Source organism: Arachis hypogaea, chromosome 18, assembly GCF_003086295.3.
Source record: "Arachis hypogaea cultivar Tifrunner chromosome 18, arahy.Tifrunner.gnm2.J5K5, whole genome shotgun sequence".
In the NCBI taxonomy this organism is placed as follows: domain Eukaryota; kingdom Viridiplantae; phylum Streptophyta; class Magnoliopsida; order Fabales; family Fabaceae; genus Arachis; species Arachis hypogaea.
Window position 1 is genome coordinate 99,625,618 of NC_092053.1, and position 19,774 is coordinate 99,645,391.

The 19,774-nt window shown below is 33.6% G+C and overlaps 1 protein-coding gene across 1 annotated transcript; it reads right to left on the reverse strand.

Annotated features, from left to right (window-relative positions):
• Nucleotides 1-1,570: 1,570 nt before the first annotated feature.
• On the reverse strand, nucleotides 1,571-6,194 carry LOC112772056 (uncharacterized). The gene is made up of 3 exons (XM_025816940.2): nucleotides 5,683-6,194; nucleotides 5,073-5,420; nucleotides 1,571-2,399 (listed from the first exon to the last, which is right to left on the reverse strand). Exons 1-3 carry the CDS (start codon nucleotides 6,007-6,009, stop codon nucleotides 1,899-1,901), a joined length of 1,176 nt encoding a protein of 391 aa, XP_025672725.1. The 5' UTR covers nucleotides 6,010-6,194; the 3' UTR covers nucleotides 1,571-1,898.
• Between the last annotated feature and the right edge of the window lie 13,580 nt (nucleotides 6,195-19,774).

Here is a 19,774-nt window from a genome sequence, read left to right on the forward strand (position 1 = left end):
AAACAAGAAATGAAGAAGATTTCATATACATCTGTGTGGCAGTTTAATGTATACTATGGTTTGCACTAGACCAGATATTGCTCATGCTGTTATAGTTTTAAGTCGGTTTCTCTCTAATCCTTGAAAAGAACACCAGCAAGTAGTGAAGTAGATTCTCAGATATCTTAATGGTACTTCCAGAGTTTATTTATGCTTTGGGAATGGTCAACATGTGTTGAATGGTTACAGAGGATGCGGATATGGCCAAAGATCCTGATTCAAGAAAGTTTACTTCTGGTTATATGATGACTTTTGCAGGGAAGTTGTGTCATGACAATTCTGAGTTCAGAAATATGTTGCTTTGTCTGTTATAGAGGTAAAATATATTATCGTTGTTGAAGCTTCTAAAGAACACTTATGGATGAACAAATTTCCACAAGAGTTAGGCATCAATAAAAAAATGTGTTATTTTGTGACAACCAATGTGTTATCCATTTCAGCAAGAATCTGATGTTTCATTCTAGATCAAAGCACATAGAGGTGAGGTATCATTAGATACATCAAGAGCTTGAGAAGAAGTTATATGTACTTAAAAAGATCCATACTAATGATAATGATTCAAATATGATGACTAAGAATTTACCTACAGTGAAGTTTGATTCTTGTAAAAAGAAGACGGACTTGGTGGAGCAGCATATACCCACTTGAGTCAGTAAGAGAGAGATTTGTTGGTGGATCCCCAACTCAATTAGGGCCCACAAACTAAATAAAAGAAAAAAAAAAATAAAAAAGTGTCTTACCCATGGTAAAAAAAAAAAAAGAAATGAGAGAGTGTGCATTACACATAGAAAAAGAAAAGAAATACAGAGTGTGAGAGAGAGGATCATCACCAAAGAGAAGAAGAAAAAGGGGAAAAAGGACAATGTTATTTTGATTTTTTTTAAACTAGTAAATTTATTCTATTTCTTATGAAATTTGAGCATGTTGTTTCTAGTGTAGAGATGAACATTAAGATATAACTTTTGTTAAATTGCCTTTTTTTTTATCTGATTTGAAATACTCACTTAGTGGAGAGTTTATGTTGATTCCATCCGTCTTGATAATGTATTATGTTTATTATTGAGATACTCTAGTGCTACTAGAAAGACTGATTGTGTACCTATTATTTTGATAGTAAAAAATTTTACTGGACTAAGTCTCGTAAATTTTTTGTCCTTTTTCTGAAATTTTTCCCAATATAAATTTAGATGTCTGATATTTTTATTTTTGCTTATATTTACTGTTTGAAATATTTTTTATAATAAAAGATTTTACTGAACTAAGACTCGTGAATTTTTTGTCATTTTCTTGAGAATTTTTTCACAATAAAAATTCAAATGTCTGATATTTTTATTTTTGCTTGTATTTATTGTTTGGAGTATTTTTTTAATTGTTTATTTAATTATACAGATTATGAAAAAAAATATTTTTGATAGTGATAGTCATTTTATTTTACTTCCTGTAGAAATGCATCATGTCAATTAACTAAATTATTTGTCAAAAACCCAAAGGGCTTAAGGAAAAAAAAAAGGTAATAGCAACATTAACAAAATTAAAAACCCGTCAACCCCATTGAACATATTTTCTCCATATGAAATTCTTAAATACATGACATATACCATTATCTATCTCACCATTGAGCAACTTATTCCACCCCTCCCCCTCTTTTGAATTTGTCATTTGAGCTTTTGTGGCTCTAACACAACTACATTCTCACTACAAAATTACATTAATAAGGAAAATAACAAAGGTAAAGAAAAAGGTTACACCATCCCCACCAATACTTTAATTATACCCCCACCAAAGTAAAATTACAATTAACATTACATGCACAAGAGAAAAAAAAAATAAAGAGAAAGTTCCCTAACGAAGTTACCTTACTAAGGAGAATTAGTAGTATTGTCAAAGATATCCGCAGGAGGAATGAAGTGATCCAATGACAATCCCGGCACATTAAACATAACATCATCAATGGTCCACATTTCTTCCATCCTGGTCCTACTATGCTGCATCGACAGCTCACCGAATCGGAACACGGTTGCGATTGACCGCCCTTGATGGGCGATCAGAACACCATCAACGTCTCGATAGTCGCCGATAGTGCTCCCTATGGTGGTCTCCCAATACACCGTATCATTGTTGTCTTGGGTTTGGACCCTTGTGAGGTGGGAGTCTTCTAAGTATATGAGGAGCCCACTCTTTTGGCAAAAGTAGCCATATAGTATGTGCCTTATCACCTCAGCGGGGCCCTCGCTTCTTTCGATCACAGCCGCTCGATCTGCAGAAACCTTTAGGACGAAGCAATCAACGGTCCCAATTCGATTCTCGCCTAGGCATTGTGCGTCGGTGAATAGGCTTGCTGTGGTCTTAGGATCTAACCCCTGGAAAATGTGCATTAAAAGAAACATAAAGGTCATGGATTAATTGTATACTTGTATGTAACATTTTTTACGAGAAGGATTATTATATAACATTTTTTTTAGATTTTTTTATCATAAATAATTTATAAAAATATATGTTGCGATTTTAATCATTTATGTTCCTGATCTTATAACTAAATTATAAACCATTTACTATTTTAATTAATTCTATTTTTATTATTTTATACATATTTAATAAATACAAAATAAATTAATAGGCGGATTAATACAGTAGTAGTATTATTAATGGTTCTATGTGGAAATTTTAGTGCTTTTGATTTATGTTTTTTTTTTTAAGATTTTTTTAGAATTTAAAAGAAAAGTGAAAAATATAAAAAATAATAACATTTTTTCTTACTTCTAATTTTTTACATAATCTTAAAATTTAAAAACATTCAAATAAAAAATAAGAATTGAAAACAAACATTGCTTTAACATGTTCCTTAATTTTGGGGATTAGACTTGTATTACTCTCTATCTACTTTACCTAAAAGAAAAAGTGTATGCTCGTATTAAAGAAATTCAAAATTGCATAGGGTTTTGCAAATATACTATTGTTATACCCGATCTCAATTTTCGTGTAGAGCCATATGCCCTTGTTGATTTCAATTATTAAATTTATGTATTATCTTTTTTGTACTTCCTTTTTCTTTTTAAAAACTCGACAAAATGACTCCACAATTTTTCACCAAAATCACATTAATTTATTTTTATCATTTATGCACTCTGAGGAAAACTTTTTATAATAAAATAATCAAGAGTATTTTTATATACATTTTATCTTGCATGTTTAGCCATCATCACAAACATTATTTTTTCTTATTTTCAAAAGATAATAAAGTTAGAAATTATTTTTAAGAGAGTTAAATTAACTACTAAATTGCAAGTTCATTTACATCAATAAATGCTTTTTATTATTAGATAAATTTAAGACTCAATTTTTATAAATGTAAAATATAATCTAATAATTAAAAAAAATATATGTCGATTCAACTTTATAATAAAAATGAATAAAAATAATTCACTTCTTTGATAAATAGGAAAAAAGTGAGTGATAGGCTATCCTGAGCCAAACAACTTTGAAGGGGAGACACAAGTACAAATGAAAAAAGAATATATAGGCATGAAAGGAGGGGCAATAATGCATTGTTGGAGAGACAGGACTGTTCATTAAAGTGCCAAAAAGAAAAAGTTAAAGCAAAAGGGTTATATAAATAATAAAAAATAAATAAATAAGATAGAGGGTACCCTTAGGTACCTCAGATAAGCAGCAATCCCAAGATGTGACTCATGATCTATTCAAAATATTCATATAATCAAAGATGACGTCAGATTGATAATCACGTGGCATGTACGTATGCCAATTCCTTAGGGAAAAAACAAGTCCTTATTGTTTAGGGTAAAAGCATGGGACAGTTTCTCCATCATTGTCAGCAAAAATCGAAATATACCCTTCAACTCATTCGGATTTTAATTTAATTTTTGGTTTCTCAATCTTTATCTTTGTTAGGTACATCTTGCGGTCTTGCCTTTGAATTGAACCCTATAGTTCTTTGTCCCCAAAGGCTCTAGTAATCCAACAAACAAATAAAGCCTAACAAAATAGTACAAGTTTCTGTTTGGTGTATAACCTAACAAAATCCAGAACAAAATTAAAGCTCTTTTATTCTTTCCCAATTTCATGTTTGTACTAAGACAAATTTTCACATAATCACATATATGGAAAACCCGGTCTCGTTCTCAGTTTTCACTATTACAAATCTAAGATTAATTAGTTATCATTATATAGTACATATATTTACAAGAAAGATTTTAAATAACAGATTAGTTAACTTTGTGAAATATTCTAACAAAAACGACACTTATGTGATTAATTGCAATTGCACCAATTGCGATTAGATTTCTACGTGGTAGCTTTTGGTGGAAAGTTAATTATTTTTTTTCGCACAATATTAAAACCACAAATGAACACGATGCATAAATTCTTCAAGGATATGTTAAGGTGAAAATATAATATATGGATGCAAATTGCAATTTCAATCCCACACATTATTTCAAGAAATAATTGTGAAAAGTAAATGAAAAATAATATATGTACTACAAAAAATATAAAAGTTGTGTATTAATTTATTTTTTAAATAATAATAATAATAATAATAATAATAATAATAATAATAATAATAATAATTAGTAAAAATGATCAAAATGTTATGTGTTACTAAAAATTTTTTATATAAAATAATTGATTTGGACATAGCAAAAATAATTATTCGTAGTTCAAATTTTGTTTTGTGTACTGTAAACAAAATATATTTATTGTATATAAATAAATATATAATTTAATTTATTTTTAATATATAATTTATATTTTAATGTATATTTTATTTTAATAGTTAATTTTAACGATTAATTTTAATTTAAATTTAGAATAATTAAAAGATTAATAACGTTAAAAAATTAGTCTATTTTATAATTTATAATTATTAATTAATTATTATTAATATTTTCAATAATATAAAATTATATTTATAAAATTATATTTTTTTAAATAATTAAATATTAACTAAATTTTAATAAAAATAGTAATGCAAAGACTTTCTCTTAAAAGATTACTGAGCAATTATCCGTGTTTACCTGAATAATGCGGCGGAGAGGGCGTTGTGGACCTTTAGCAGCATGAGTTCCTAACCAAGGTGTGTGCCTCCACACAGTTTTGCCATTGCTGCCAGCAATGACCTTATGGCCACCAACCACCAACTCAAGTGACCACATTCCCGGCCGCATCTGCCATAGCACGAAGCAGCCGTTCTCGGTGCTCCTTGTTCCCAAACACTTCACCGCCTTGCCGGACGAAATCTCCGTCTCGCAGCATATCATCTTCACCACCCCCGCCGCATACATGTTTTTTGTGTCCCTTTGCTGTTTTAAGCAACCCGTTGCTGCCAGGTACTGTTGTATGATGTACTTGGCCGTTGAAGTTTCCTATTTTAGTTCCCGGTATTCAAACTCAAGCGTTATTTACTTATATATATGAACAATGTTATACTTTTCATACAATTCTACTAGAACTTTTGCGAGAAATCAAATTACTTTTTTGTTCTCTTGACATTTTATATCAAGTTTTCACTTCGAAGTTCATTATTTGAGGGGAGTAATGAACCAATTTGACCATGTAGTAAAAAAATGAAAACAAACGTTTTTGATATAGAGAGAGAGAGAAGAGGGTTGCTTAATTAGTGCTTACAAAAGGGGTGTCTTTGATGTGAATGCTGAGAGAAGGATCACGTGCTGAAGGAATTGGAGCCAATGGACACCCCAAGACACCAAGCAAGAGCCTCAAATCTTGTGTCTTTGCATGAATGCTTCCGTAGAACGATGATGAGGACGACGAAGACGAGAAGCTTCCTCCTCCTCCAGGGGAAATCTTCTGAGCCTTGAACCATTCCCTTATGACTTCCCATGAGCTCTCTTTCTTGGAAACTTCTTCTTGCATATCTGGGTCCGGACCTTCCATTAACGGCGTTAGTGGCTGCGGTGCCCAACTCTGGCGCCATCGTGCTCTAGAACCCATTGATGATCAGGATTCGTGAGGCAGTAATGGACAATTATTATTGACTGATCAAAAGTAAAAATACGTTGTGAGAATGTATGAAGCAAAGAGCAGGAGAAGGAAAGAGGTATCAGAAAGTGGATGCGGTTTGGGAGAGAGAGAGAGAGAGTTAAGCAAAAGAATAGGGTAATGATATTTGTCCGTCTGATAGACCTATAGATTCTGTTATTTATATTTGGTATTTTAAAAGTATTTTATTAAAAAATATTATATAATCAACGGTTTTTTACTTAAATAAATAAAACTCAAGCCAAATTTATCGATTCTCCTAAAACAAATTTTGAAACTTGTTTATCTTATTCTTAATATATAAATTATTCTAGGATGATAAGGATTATATAATATATTAAACATGACATCCTATAAAGATTTATGCTTGCATGGCCTATTTCGAATTAGTCGTAAATCGTGTTAAAGTATTCATAATTACTAGTTGAATATAAATCGTCCCACCCAAAGTAGACTCACATGATTTTGCGTTGAAACAAAGGCTTGCCACAATTAATGTGTTTTTCGAACCCTAATAACTCTAGTGCGATTTACTCTCTACTTGAAGACCCTCATTGGTTTGCCATGATTTATAGTTAAAGAGTTACCTTAAGGAGGCTGCAGTGAGTTATTGCTCGAGTGAAACCTCAAAACATTGGGCGACTAACATTGGTGGAGGAGGAGGTGCCAATGAGCGGAGGCATGTGGCATTCACCGGCGACAGTACGACGACGGGTGGGGCAGAGCATCCATTGTCCAGCGAAGTGAGGCACATAATAGTGAGCGGTGCGGCGGAGGTGGAAGAATCCGTCCGGCGGCAAGAATGACCGCCAACCAAAGAAATATGTACCGCCTGAATGGTATTGCACCTGTTGTCGGATTTATCGACGAAGAGGTTAGTTATCGGAATCCAAATTTAGTTGAGTTAGTATAGTTTGAAGAATATGTTGAAGAATATAGTATAGTTCGAATATGCATGTTAGAACATTTTTTAATTAAGATCTTGTGGGTTCAATTGTTTAGTGATTTCGTAGATTTTTTGTTGGTTTAAAGGTTGTTAGGATGTTGTGGGCTTGTGATGTTAGAGTTGTGATGAATTTTTTCTTGTGCTGGTAGACTTGTGATATTTTGATGAATACATATGACATGTCTTTTTTTATTTTGTTAGCTTATTGGTGGAACATTTTATACTGAGTTGTTTTTTGTTTTTTCTATATAATGACCCATTAAATTGTTGCCTTAAAATTTATGTTTTATCAGCCAACTTGATGCGTTAGGAGTGTTTGCAGGCAGCAGAGGATGGTAATGCATGATCGTATACTTCCCTACTTAGATCGTGCTAATTTGATGCATGTTGTAAGGTTGAATGATTATTGGTTCAAGCTTGACGAGCTATTGATCAGTGCATTCATGGAGCAATAACGTCTTGAGACCCAGACGTTCCATATGCCATTTGGGGAGTGCACTGTAACACTGCAGGATGTGCCATACCAGTTTGGCCTCCCTAATGATGGACATGAAGTGAGTAGGTGTCTCAGCGATTTCGAGTAGTTGATGGAGAGGGAAGCCTGCCTGAGTGTTGTTTGGAGAGTTATTCGATGAACTTCCACCAGATGACTGTGTTGATGACTTCACGATTTTGTTTTTCTGGTTCCAGAACAAGTTCAGAGACTTGCTTGCCAATGCATCGAAGGCAACGGTATAGATCTATGCACGGAGGTTACATTATGATATTGTTGTCTACAACGCTTTTCACGGACAAGTCTAGTGCTAGGATTCATTTGCGGTGGCTTCCGTATGTTGCGGACCTTGACGGGCTTGGCAGGTACAGTGAGGGTTCGATGACTTTGTCCTAGTTGTACAGGTGTCTTAGCAGGTGTCTTTACAGGCAACTTTGTCATAAAATAATATAACACGAAATAACATAGAATTAGGCCAATTTAACAATAATAGCGACTTAACGTAAACTTAAAGCAAACATATCATCATAAAGACAAACAATCAATAACAAATACTAATAACCTAATGCATCAATCATTGGTGGCTATGCGTTGCTTCCCGGAAGCACCTGGGCGCTGTGGACAGTTTCTTCTAGTATGACCTGGGAACCTACACATTCCACATCTCTTTGGTCGATCCAGCTTAGTCTTATCCATACTATTCCTTATCTTGGTACTCCGAGGTCTTCCAACAACAGCTCGCATCATGCCAGGATCGGGGATCACATGAGGTCCCTCATATACGGGCAATAGCTCATCCTGAATAAGCAAAAAGAAACCCATCTTGTAAATGTTGAACACAGTACTGAGGCGGTACACATCATCAACATAAATCCTCCAGTCCAATCTACAAACCGAGCATGCCTCAAGTACATGACGACATAGATAATGGAAGGCTTGAAAGTATCCAAAGTCGCATGTGCGCGCAGATAAAGAAACCCGATAACTACTCATTGCAATTCTTCCCCTGGTCGGCGCAAGCTCCTCAACAACAAACTCAAAGTTCCCCCTGTCATATAGATCTACCCACATATTTCTAGAGGCATATAGATTCTTCTCAATAGCCTTCACAAGAGTTTGACAAAATTCTTGCCTAGCCCTGAGCTGCGACTCGGCATCCTTTCCTTTCTTCACAAAGAGCTCAACCAAACGCCCATATATTGACTTAACAAGTGAACCCACTGGTAGGTTACATGTTTCCTTCATCATGACATTAATATATTCAAAAATGTTTGTTGTCATATGCCCATATCAAAGGCTTTCATTTCGATATTGAGTCAATAACTCCAATCCAATCCTATCACACCAATCAACCATGGTAGAGTCTTCCTTCCGTAGGATATCCATGTAATACTGATGCTCCTCCTCAATCTTCACATATGTGGCATTCACGAGGATCTTCCGAGCATCCTTAGACTTAAAGGATAGAGCGAAGTTAGCAGAGATGTGTCGTACACAGAAAGCACGGTATGCCATTGGCGGGAGCCACCCACCGTCTTCTGCAAGTAGGGTAGCCTTGATGGCATTGTGCTAGTCAGAGATCACTAAAATGCTGGGCTGGGGACTCACATGCTGACGAAGGTGACTAAGGAAAAACTTCCACGAATCTGTGTTCTCGCCTTCGACTAACTTTAATGCTACTAAAAGAATGTTCGAGTTTCCATCTTGCGCAATCGCCATTTGAGTACCATCGATGGATATCAGTGGCTTGCAATACTTGAATCCCTTAATACACGGAGGAAACCTCCAAAATAAACGATGAAAGAAAACTTTCGTTCCATCTACCGTATTACCTGCCCTCATTGGTGAAGTACGCAACACCGTTATAGTGCCCGGCATATACAACTAAACCCCAATGATCCACCTTGGTATATGGTTGTAAGACTATTCCCAATCATCATATATCTGAGCAATGGCCTTCTGTTTGACCAATCAAACCTTCCTGTAACTGGGCTTGAAACCAAACTTTGACGACACCGCATTCTGCAATACCTTAACGGAGACTGATGCATCCGCCATGACCAACGATAGAATTGAAGCACATATGACATGATAATCGAGCTGCTTGTGATCCATCGATATCTCAGTTGCTAGACATATGTGCGGTCTGTTGTACTTTCTAATTTTCCAATAGCCGTTCCTCTACCTCATAGTCACACGTATCAGCCAGTTACATCCATTCTCGAACTGCACACACTTTCCATAATACTTCAATTGGTCGGACTCGAACACTTTATATTCTACACCACGATGAATATTATAACTCTTGAATGTCAGTACAGCTTCCTCTTTGGTTTCAAACATTTGCCCGATTTCAAACTCGTCCGTGCTAATCATACTAGGTCTGTCTCCATGAATAGTAGGGTGCTGCTGATCTGAAAATACAAGCTGGTTCATTGCATCAAGGTCCAAAGTTGAAAAGTGTCGAGGGTACTGCTATGTCTGACTGCTTGCATGGGTTTGTGCTCCCCCGGCACGTGTGGTGTCTTCCTCGCCATTGCTTTCATCACCAATAATCGGTGGCTCCGAATCCGACCTATCATCGCCTATAGCCTCCGCAAATGGATCTCTCTCTCTTACCTCCATAAATGCCGGTGCACCTCTACTACAGGTGCTGCTCCCATTGCAACTGCGACCTATCCAAATGTACACCCATCACCTAAGTCATCTGTCGAAACCGACAAATCAGCCGCAAATCATGGGGATGAAACAAAGGGAGTCACCGGTTGTCCAGTCGGAATGGTGCTGGACTCCCTTCTATGACGCCAATTGGCAGATTCGGAGCGGGTTCACCAGAGCTACCCTCTACATTAACCATTTTGGCAAACAACTCTATAGCGCCCAAGTCGAAAAATCTTGCTTGACTGTAGAATATAACTTGCATGTCGTCATCGCCAAGCATCTTTACTTTTCAAACTTAACATAACCTTGCCTCAGTGATATAGGAATAAGAAAAAATAATTGTTTCACACGTTTTTTGCCACACTTTTCTGCCTTCTATAATATACTACTATGTAATTCCATCACAGTCGTTGACGGATTTACAAACACACCTATCTGCTTTTTACTAGAGAATACAACACCTTCACTTGTGTTTTCATCAATCTTCCCTCGATGAACTAACAAAAATATGCTCTCAGCCATCTCTCCCTAAACTCACTAAACTTCAAGTGTGATTCGTTGACGCCACACTTGTTTATTTATAGAGTTTTTATCATCATAAATCGTTCTAGCCTCCTTAGGGCTACGACGTTACAAGTAAATCGTGGCAGGCCTATTAGGTTTAATAAAGAGAAAGTAAATCATGCCATGGTTGTTAGGGTTCGAAAAGCACATTAATCGTGGCAAGCCTTTGTGTTTCAGCCCAAAATCACATGAATTCACCCAGGATAGGACAATTTATACTCAACTAGTAACCATGGATAGTTGGATACTCTGACACGATTTATGGCTAATTCGAACTAGGCCATGCATGCATAAATCGTCTTAGGGTTCCATGTTTAACATATTATGTAACCCTTATCACCCCAAACTAATTTATATAATATTAGGAATAGGGTAGACATGTTTTGAAATTTGTTTTAGGGAAATCCGATAAATTTGACTTCAATTTCATTTATTTAAGTAAAAAATCCTAAAATCAATAAAAAAAATACTAACAATCATAAAAATTTATTATTTTTTCCAACACTTAGACCTTGTTTAAAAATTATTTAACATGAAAAAATTTTATTTTCCTTAAAAAAATTATTTTTATTCAAAATTTAATTCTATAATTTAAAATAACTATAATATATTAATAAAATAAAAATTAAATTTAAAAAATATGTGAGTAAATTTAGAAATTAGACTTCTTTTTGTCTGCTTTACAAATGATGAAAAATAAAAATAAAAATTCTCAAAAATATTTAAATCATTCATTTTTAGTTGTTACAAAATAAAAAAAAATTCAACTGTTAAATGACTTCTAATTCCGAATATTCTAAAAAAGTTTTTTAGTTTAATAATCCAACTATATACTTTATTACATGCTTTTAATATTAATGGTTAAGGTAATAGCAAAAATTAATAAATTCCGATGTTATTCTAATATTCTTCATCAATAAAATTTATTATTTTTAATATTTTGTTAATATTTTAAATTCTAAAATTTAAAATGTTAAATTCCAAATCCTAATTTTAATAATATAATAATAAAATATTAATTAAAACAATTTAATTAATATTAATAAAAAATATTAATTCTCTAATATTTTCTATTTTATTTGTATAAGACTTTTTTACTTATTTGCTATGCATTGATGATGTCAGTGTACGGGTTTGTTTCTATATAAAAATTCTACAAAGAATGTGAAGTAACTTGATTATCACCAGGTCAGAGTAATTCTGGTTATATATTATGGTCTTTTTTAAATATATTACATAATCATATATTATATTTTTTAATTAATATATAATTTAAATCATTTAATTAAATATTATTTTAGAATTTATTTAATTTTTATTTTTATTTTATATTTAATATTTTATATTTAACCTTTCTTAAATTAATTTAATTGTATAAAATTAGTAAAATAAAAGTTAAATTTCAATAAATATCTACAAAAATAAATAAAAATACTTTTATTAGTAATAAAATACTTACCTTTTTAAAATAATTTTAAACTATGATGTGATATATGGTTAAGTTATTTTAGTAATTAAGTTCAATTAAATTAGTTTAATAGTCTATTGGTACAATAAAAGAAAAAAAAAAGACTTAGTTGAATTTAGTTATAAAATAATTTATTCACCCAATTATTTTTATTTTAAATATTCTATTTATAGTTATTATTTGGGATTTTATATTATTTATTTTGAAAATTAAATATCTATCATAAACACCCACTTTAATAAGAATTTAGATTCTCTAAATTTTGAATTTTTAATTTAGAGAGTAAAGTGTGATTTTTTATCTTTGAATAATTTCTCTCTCATATTTATAGATAACATTATTTGAACCATTTCTATATCCATCACTAATAATTTTTTTTTTTGAAAAAAAGTGATATATCTTCTTAAACATGCTTTTATTTATCTACTAAACTAGGGAATAGATTTTTAATTTAATATAATTCCAAATTTTTAATTGAATTTATTTTCTTAATTTATTTAATATTTAAAAGAATCATTTAAAAATAAAATATCCTGTGATCACACCTAAATAAAGCTTAAGATGTATATAGGGGTGGCAATATGTACCCTATCCGCGGGTATCCAACCCGATTCCACCCAGTCGAGTAGGGTTGCCAACCCGATCCGCAGCGGGTAGGGTAGGGTGCGGGTAGAGTTTTCGTGCGGGTCGGGTAGGGTGCGGGTTGAGCCTCAATCCTACCCGACTAACCCGCACCCTATATATGTATATGTTATATACTTATATAAAAATATATTTTAAATCGATGTTGAACTAAAAACTTCTTACTAAATACAAAAGATCCTTCGTCATTAAAAGAAGATCATTAATTGATAATTTAATAAACTTTTTTTTACATAAAAGTCAGTTTTATTTTAAATTATCATCAAGTTATATAATAAGGTTGCATTTTTTTTGTAATCTGCAGGTAGAGTCAGGTACCCGCGGATTAAGAGAGGGTAGAGTTAAGGTTGAGATATTTTTAACCCGTAGATAGAGTAGGGTTGAATTTATATAAAAATCTCAATCTGCGAGTAGAATTAAGGTTGACTCCAAACCCTACTCTATCCCACCCATTGCCACCTCCCTGGACGTATATGATGTAAGTTTGTTTTCCTTTGTTCTTTTAAGAGGTTAATGATGTGAATTTATTTATAATATCTATACCGATAGTGAAATTAAAGAGAATAAATCACCTTATAAAACACGTTATAATAAACAATATACCAATGCTTATAAATAGTGTTAAAAAAAACTTATATACTAAAATTAAACTTATTAAGTACTAATTAATCTAGAAAAATGAGCGTATCATTTCTCCTAATAAATGAACTCATCATACAATAAAACGTTAAAACGTAAACATAATAAGTAAGTTTATAAATGTTCTAAACTTATATCATGCATATAAAATACACGATTTTCTTCCATAAAATTGTAATAATGCGGGGAAGAGACAAAAGCGACAGATTATCTGTTCAACGGCAGAAGAATGACATTAAAATAATAATAATACAGAATTGCATGTTGGTCTGTCTATTTGCTTTATTCCACTTGCTTTGGGACTCTCTCTGTCGTTACATTTTCATTACTATTATTTTTGTTTTATTCTCTTCTCCTCTCCTCTTCTCTTCTGAGCCTATCCATTCCCTATGACTCCAAAGGTTTCATGAGGATTGTGGCCTACCACCTTTGATCAATTGCTATCTCTTCCCATTGTAGTACTAAGCGTTTCATTTTCAATTTTTCTTTTTCTAAATTGGAAAACATTGATTTTATCTATTTTGCAATTGTTACTTGCAACACTAACTATTCGATTTCTCATAATTAAGTCAAAACTAATTGATATTAAGAGCATTATTCGTTCTACCTAACAACATATATTTAATAATAGAATTATGAAAAGGCTCATTCTAATGTACTTATATTACGTTCTACCTAACAACATATATTTAATAATAGAATTATGAAAAGGCTCATTCTAATGTACTTATATTACGGTAACTATATGTTGAATTAAGAAATTAACTAAATTAATTTGATAATGATAAACATTATTTTTAATGGGTTAAATACTCAATTAGTTTTGATTGAATTTGATTAGTGTTGTAGGTCAAAAAAAGAATGTTGCAGTAGTCCAATAGAAAGAAAATCAAACCAGAAATAAAGTGGACTAACAAAGCACGAAAAGAGTAAAAAATGCTAAAAGAGAGAGTTTAAGAAAAAGCCAAAGAGTAAAAAAGTTTGAGTAATACACTTGAGTAAAAAGGCTAGAGTGATTTCGAATTTCTTTAGGTTGGTTTTATGTCTTGTATTTTATACCAGTGAGGTATCCCTTTCTTAGTTGGGTAAGCACTAAGAGTAAAGAGTTAGGTATTAGCATAACCAAGTCAAGTTAGGTTAGAACTTGAGAGTGAAAGGATTGTGTCAATCCTGTAAAATTGGTGTATGTAATACTTTAACTATAGTGAAAATTCCAGCACTGTTGTGGTGGAGACTGGATATAGGTTGCTTTGCACAAGACAATTGAACCAGGATACATGATGGTGTCAGCTTCTCTCTTCCCTTCTCTGCTTTGTTTTCTAATATTCATGAGACAAAATGAAATTGTCTCATAAATTTTCTGCTTCTGAGTTCAAACAGAATCTTAGTGTAAGTTTATAAGTTAAGCCTTATTTCATTAAACTAAAAGAAGGTCATAGATTCAACCCCTTCTCTAAACCTTCTACAACCTTCGATTGGTATCAAGAGCCTTGGTCTCAAGAATCAAGCTTCATCGCTTGGAGGAAAGGTCCAATGGCGAACAACTTGGGCACAACCACAGTTGCCTACACTGTAATTGAAGGCCATTCAAACAATAAGTCTCCCTTCTTCAACGGGAAGAACTATGCCTACTAGAAAGAGAGGATGAGGATCTTCATCCAATCTATCGACTACAGCATATGGAAGATTATTGTAAGCGACCCCAAAATTCCAACCAAAACAAGCGCTGATGGAGTGGTGACTCCAAAAGAAGAAACTGAATGTAATGATGACGACAAGAAGAAAGTGGAGCAGAATGCTAAAGCCATCAACCTTCTTCACTATGCTATCAGTTTTGAAGAATGCCGAAAGGTGTCTAGATGCAAGACAGCCAAAGAAATCTGAGAGAAACTCCAGGTTACACATGGAGGCACTAAATAGGTCAAAGAAATGAGGATTGATATGCTGCAAAAAGAATACGAAATGTTCAATATGAAGGATGGAGAAATCATTGATGAAGTGTTTGAGAGATTCTCAATCATAATCAACAACCTCGATGCTCTGGGTACAACCTACTCAGAACAAACCCTAGTGAGAAAACTCCTGAGAAGCCTCACAAAGGAATAGAAAACAACAGCCACTGTCCTAGTCGAGAGTAATAACCTAAGCCCCATAACCTATGATAAGCTGAGAGGAAAACTCCTTGCCTATGAAACCAGACATACTAACCCGGACTTAAAGAAAAAGGGAATAACCCTTAAGTCAAAAATAGAATCAAAAGAGAGTGAGTTTAGTGATGGTTTTTCAGATGATAAACTTGTGTTTTTTGCTAGGAGACTTAGAAAGCTAATGAGGAACAAAGGAAACTACAAGGGTTCAAGCTCAAAGGAATACAAGAAGGACTTGAGCAAGGTGATTTGTCATCATTGCAAGGAGGCTGGACATTTTAAGTTCAACTGTCCGAAGCTCAAGAAGGAAGAAAAAGGAAAGAAAAAAAAGAAAAGAGTGCTCATGGAATCTTGGGAAGATCTTGAGAATGATTCTATTGAGGAAGAAGACTCCGAATGCGAAGCAGAAATCTGCTTCATGGCTGGTGATGATCAACTACTTGATGAGATTTGCTTAGCATCCAAGAACAAAAAGGATATGTGGTACTTGGATAGTAGATGCTCAAGGCACATGACTGGAAGGCCAACTTTCTTCATTAAACTAAACAAGTACGATGGAGGTTTTGTGACATTTGGAGATGATGGAAAAGGTAAAAATGTGGCCGTTGGAAAAGTAGGTAATGATCATTCTACTTTCATTGATGATGTCTTTTTGGTAAATGGTTTGAGGCATAATATTTTGAGTATAAGTCAATTGTGTGACTTAGGTTATTTAGTGACTTTCAAAAGATTGGAATGCTGTGTTGTGAATGAAAAGACAAATAAAGTATTGTTTATTGCTAAGTGATGTGATAATGTGTATGGATTTACTCTTGATGAACTAAAAGATCAAAATGTAGCTTGTTTTCACTCTAAAGAATCTAAAAAGTGGCTATGGCACAAGAGATTGGGCCATGCAAGCATGTTTCAAATAAACAAGCTTGTCAAGAAAGGTTTAGTAAGAGGTCTCCCTGTGATTAAATTTGACAAGGATATTACTTGTGAGGCTTGTCAAATGGAAAAACAAACTAAGAACTCATTCAAATCAAAGGAAGACATCTCTACTAAAAGACCACTTGAATGACTACATATTGATTTATTTGGTGCAACAAGAACTCAAAGCTTAGGTGGTAAACATTATGATTTAGTAATTGTGGATGGCTACTTTAGATTTGGTTGGATTTTATTTCTTGCACACAAAAATGAAGACTTTTCGGCCTTTGAGATTTTTAGTAAGAAAGTTTAAAATGAAAAGGATTTAAAGATCACCTCAATAAGAAGTGATCATGGAATCGAATTTGAAAACCAATTGTTTGAATCCTTTTGTGAGAATTTTGGAATATCCCACAACTTCTCTTGTCCTAGAACACCAGAAAAAATGATGTTGTGGAAAGAAGAAATAGAAGCATTCAAGAAATGACAAGAGCTATGCTTTGTGAGAGGAATGTTCCAAAATTCCTTTAGGCTGAAGCGGTTAACACTGCTTGCCACATTTTGAATAGAACCATTATAAGAAAATTTTTGAAGAAAACTCCCTATGAACGTTGGAAAGGCTACCCACCAAATTTAGATTACTTACATATCTTTGGATGCACATGTTTTGTTCTTAATAACAAAGATAATTTGGAAAAATTTGATCCAAAGGCATATGAGTGCTTATTTGTAGGTTACTCCACAAATAGTAAAGCATATAGAGTTTATCATCAAGATGCAAGGATAATTGACGAGTGATAAACCCTAATTTTGTGGTTTATCTTGTGTTGAATTTAGGAAATTTTATCAACTTTTCTCACATTTATTCAATGAAATAGCATGGTTTTTGTAATTCTCTCTAATTTATGCTTAAGAGTGAAACATGCTTTTTAGTCCTTAAAAGAGCTAAATTTAATTCACTTTAATTCCATTCAATGCCTTGATATATTTGTTGAGTGATTTCAGGTTCATAAGGCAAGTATTGGATGGAAGAAGTGAAGAGAAAAGCATGCAAAGTGGAGAATTCGTGAAAAATGAGCATTTGAAGGATTCAAGGCCACGCGCACGCGTCAGTCACGCGTACGCTTGAGAAGGACATTCATGGCCACGCGCACGCGTCACCCCGCGTACGCGTGAGGAGGAAATTTGCCAGCGACGTGCACGAGTCGTCCACGCGCACACGTGACGCTGATCACGTGACCTCATTAAAGTGAAAATGCTAGGGGCGATTTCTGAGCTTTACAGGCCCAAATCCAACTCATTTCTGAGGCTATTTGATGCAGAATTCAAGATTGGACAAAGAGAGAGCAATTAGATTAGCTTAGGATCATGCTTTAGGTAGTTTCTAGAGAGAGAAGCTCACTCTTCTCTCTAGAATTATGTTAGAATTAGGTTAATTTGTCTTAGATCTAGGGTTTAATTCTAGTTTTCATCTTGTTTTCTTTACAATTTCTTGTTCCTACATCTTCATTCTCTTAGTTTACCTTGTTAATTTATCTTTTGAGCTACTCTTTTATGTTGATGAACTCTTGTTACTTTGATTTTCATTTCATGCAATTTATGTTTTATGTTCCTTTATTGTTTAATTGAGTTGTTATTATTGTTCCCTTGCAATTGGTAGTTGTAGATTTTATTATTATTGCAATTTTATGTTGCTTTCCTTTTATGCCTTTCAAGTGTTTGACAAAATGCTTGGTTCGATGTTAGAGTAGATTTTTGAGCATTCTTGGCTTGGGAAGAGAAATTAGGCAATCTTGAGTAATTAATACCCAACTTATGTTGGTGATCTAGAGTTGTTAGTTAATATTATTTCCATTGACTCTAATCTCTTGCTAATTCAATTAGTAAGTTGATTAGGAATTTTGGATTGGGATTAACTAGTCCTATTTGACTTTCTTCCTATGTTGAAGATAACATTGTACCTTCTTCCTATGTTAAAGATGACTTAATAGGATTAGCTATTGTTAATTGTTATAAGAAAATTAATGACTAGGATAGAAAGCCTATATTCTCAACCCTTATCATGAATGTCTCTCTTTATTACTTGCTTTCTTTAGTTGCTTGCTTTACTTTTGTTGCCTTTTTAATTTTTTTTTGTTTTATCAACCCAACCCTCCTTGAATCTCATAACCAATAATTGGGCATTCGATTGCAATTCCTAGGGAGAATGACCCGGGACTAATACTTTCGGTTATTTTTATTGGGTTGGACTTGTGACAACCAAAAATTAAACTTTGATTGAGCATTATTTGTTGCTTTGGAACTATACTTGCAACGAAGTTGTTTCCTCTATCCAAGAAGAAATTCCTAACCGACGATAATCCTCTTTCAAGGAGTCCATACATATTACATTTTGTGACACTAATTTGGTTCAAAGTATTTTGGAAGATTGTGATGCAGGAAATCAGGTTCAAAAGGATGATGAAAAAGCCCAAATCATGAAAGTGAAAATTCTGAGCAAACTGAATCAGAACCTGCAGCTGCTGAAAATTCTGCAAGAGACAATTCTATTTTGTCTCATGAATCTGGAGGAGATCCTGAATCCACCAGTTCCTTGAGCCCCCTAGTAACTAAATCCACCTCTAAGTCCACTAGACCTCGTGAGTGGAGATTCCTAAATAATTATCCTGAGGAGTTTGTCATTGGGGACGTCTCACATGGTGTCAAGACTCGTTCTTCTACTAGAAAGGCAAATGAAGAAACTAACATTGCTTTTCTATCTCAAATGGAGCCTCAAAACTTTGAGAAAGCTCTTGATGACCCCTCTTGGGTAAAGGCAATAGAGGATGAGCTTCATGAGTTTGAAAAGAACCAAGTTTGGACATTAGTTCCAAAGCCAAGTGGAAAGAAAGTAACAGGCACTAAATGGATATTTCAGAACAAGCTTGGTGAAGATGGAAGCATTGCTAGAAATAAAGCAAGATTAGTGGCTCAAGGATATGACCAAGAAGAGAGAATATATTTTGATGAATCCTTTGCCCCTATTGCCCAAATGAAAGCCATAAGACTTCTTCTAGCTTATGCTGCTTATTGTGGTTTCAAATTATATCAAATGGATGTGAAATGTGCGTTCTTGAATGGTGTGATAGATAGAGAAGTGTATGTGGCACAACCACCTGGTTTTGAAAATAAGGAATTTCCTAACCATATTTTTAAACTATCTAAAGATCTTTATGGTTTAAGACAAGCTCCTAGAGCTTGGTATG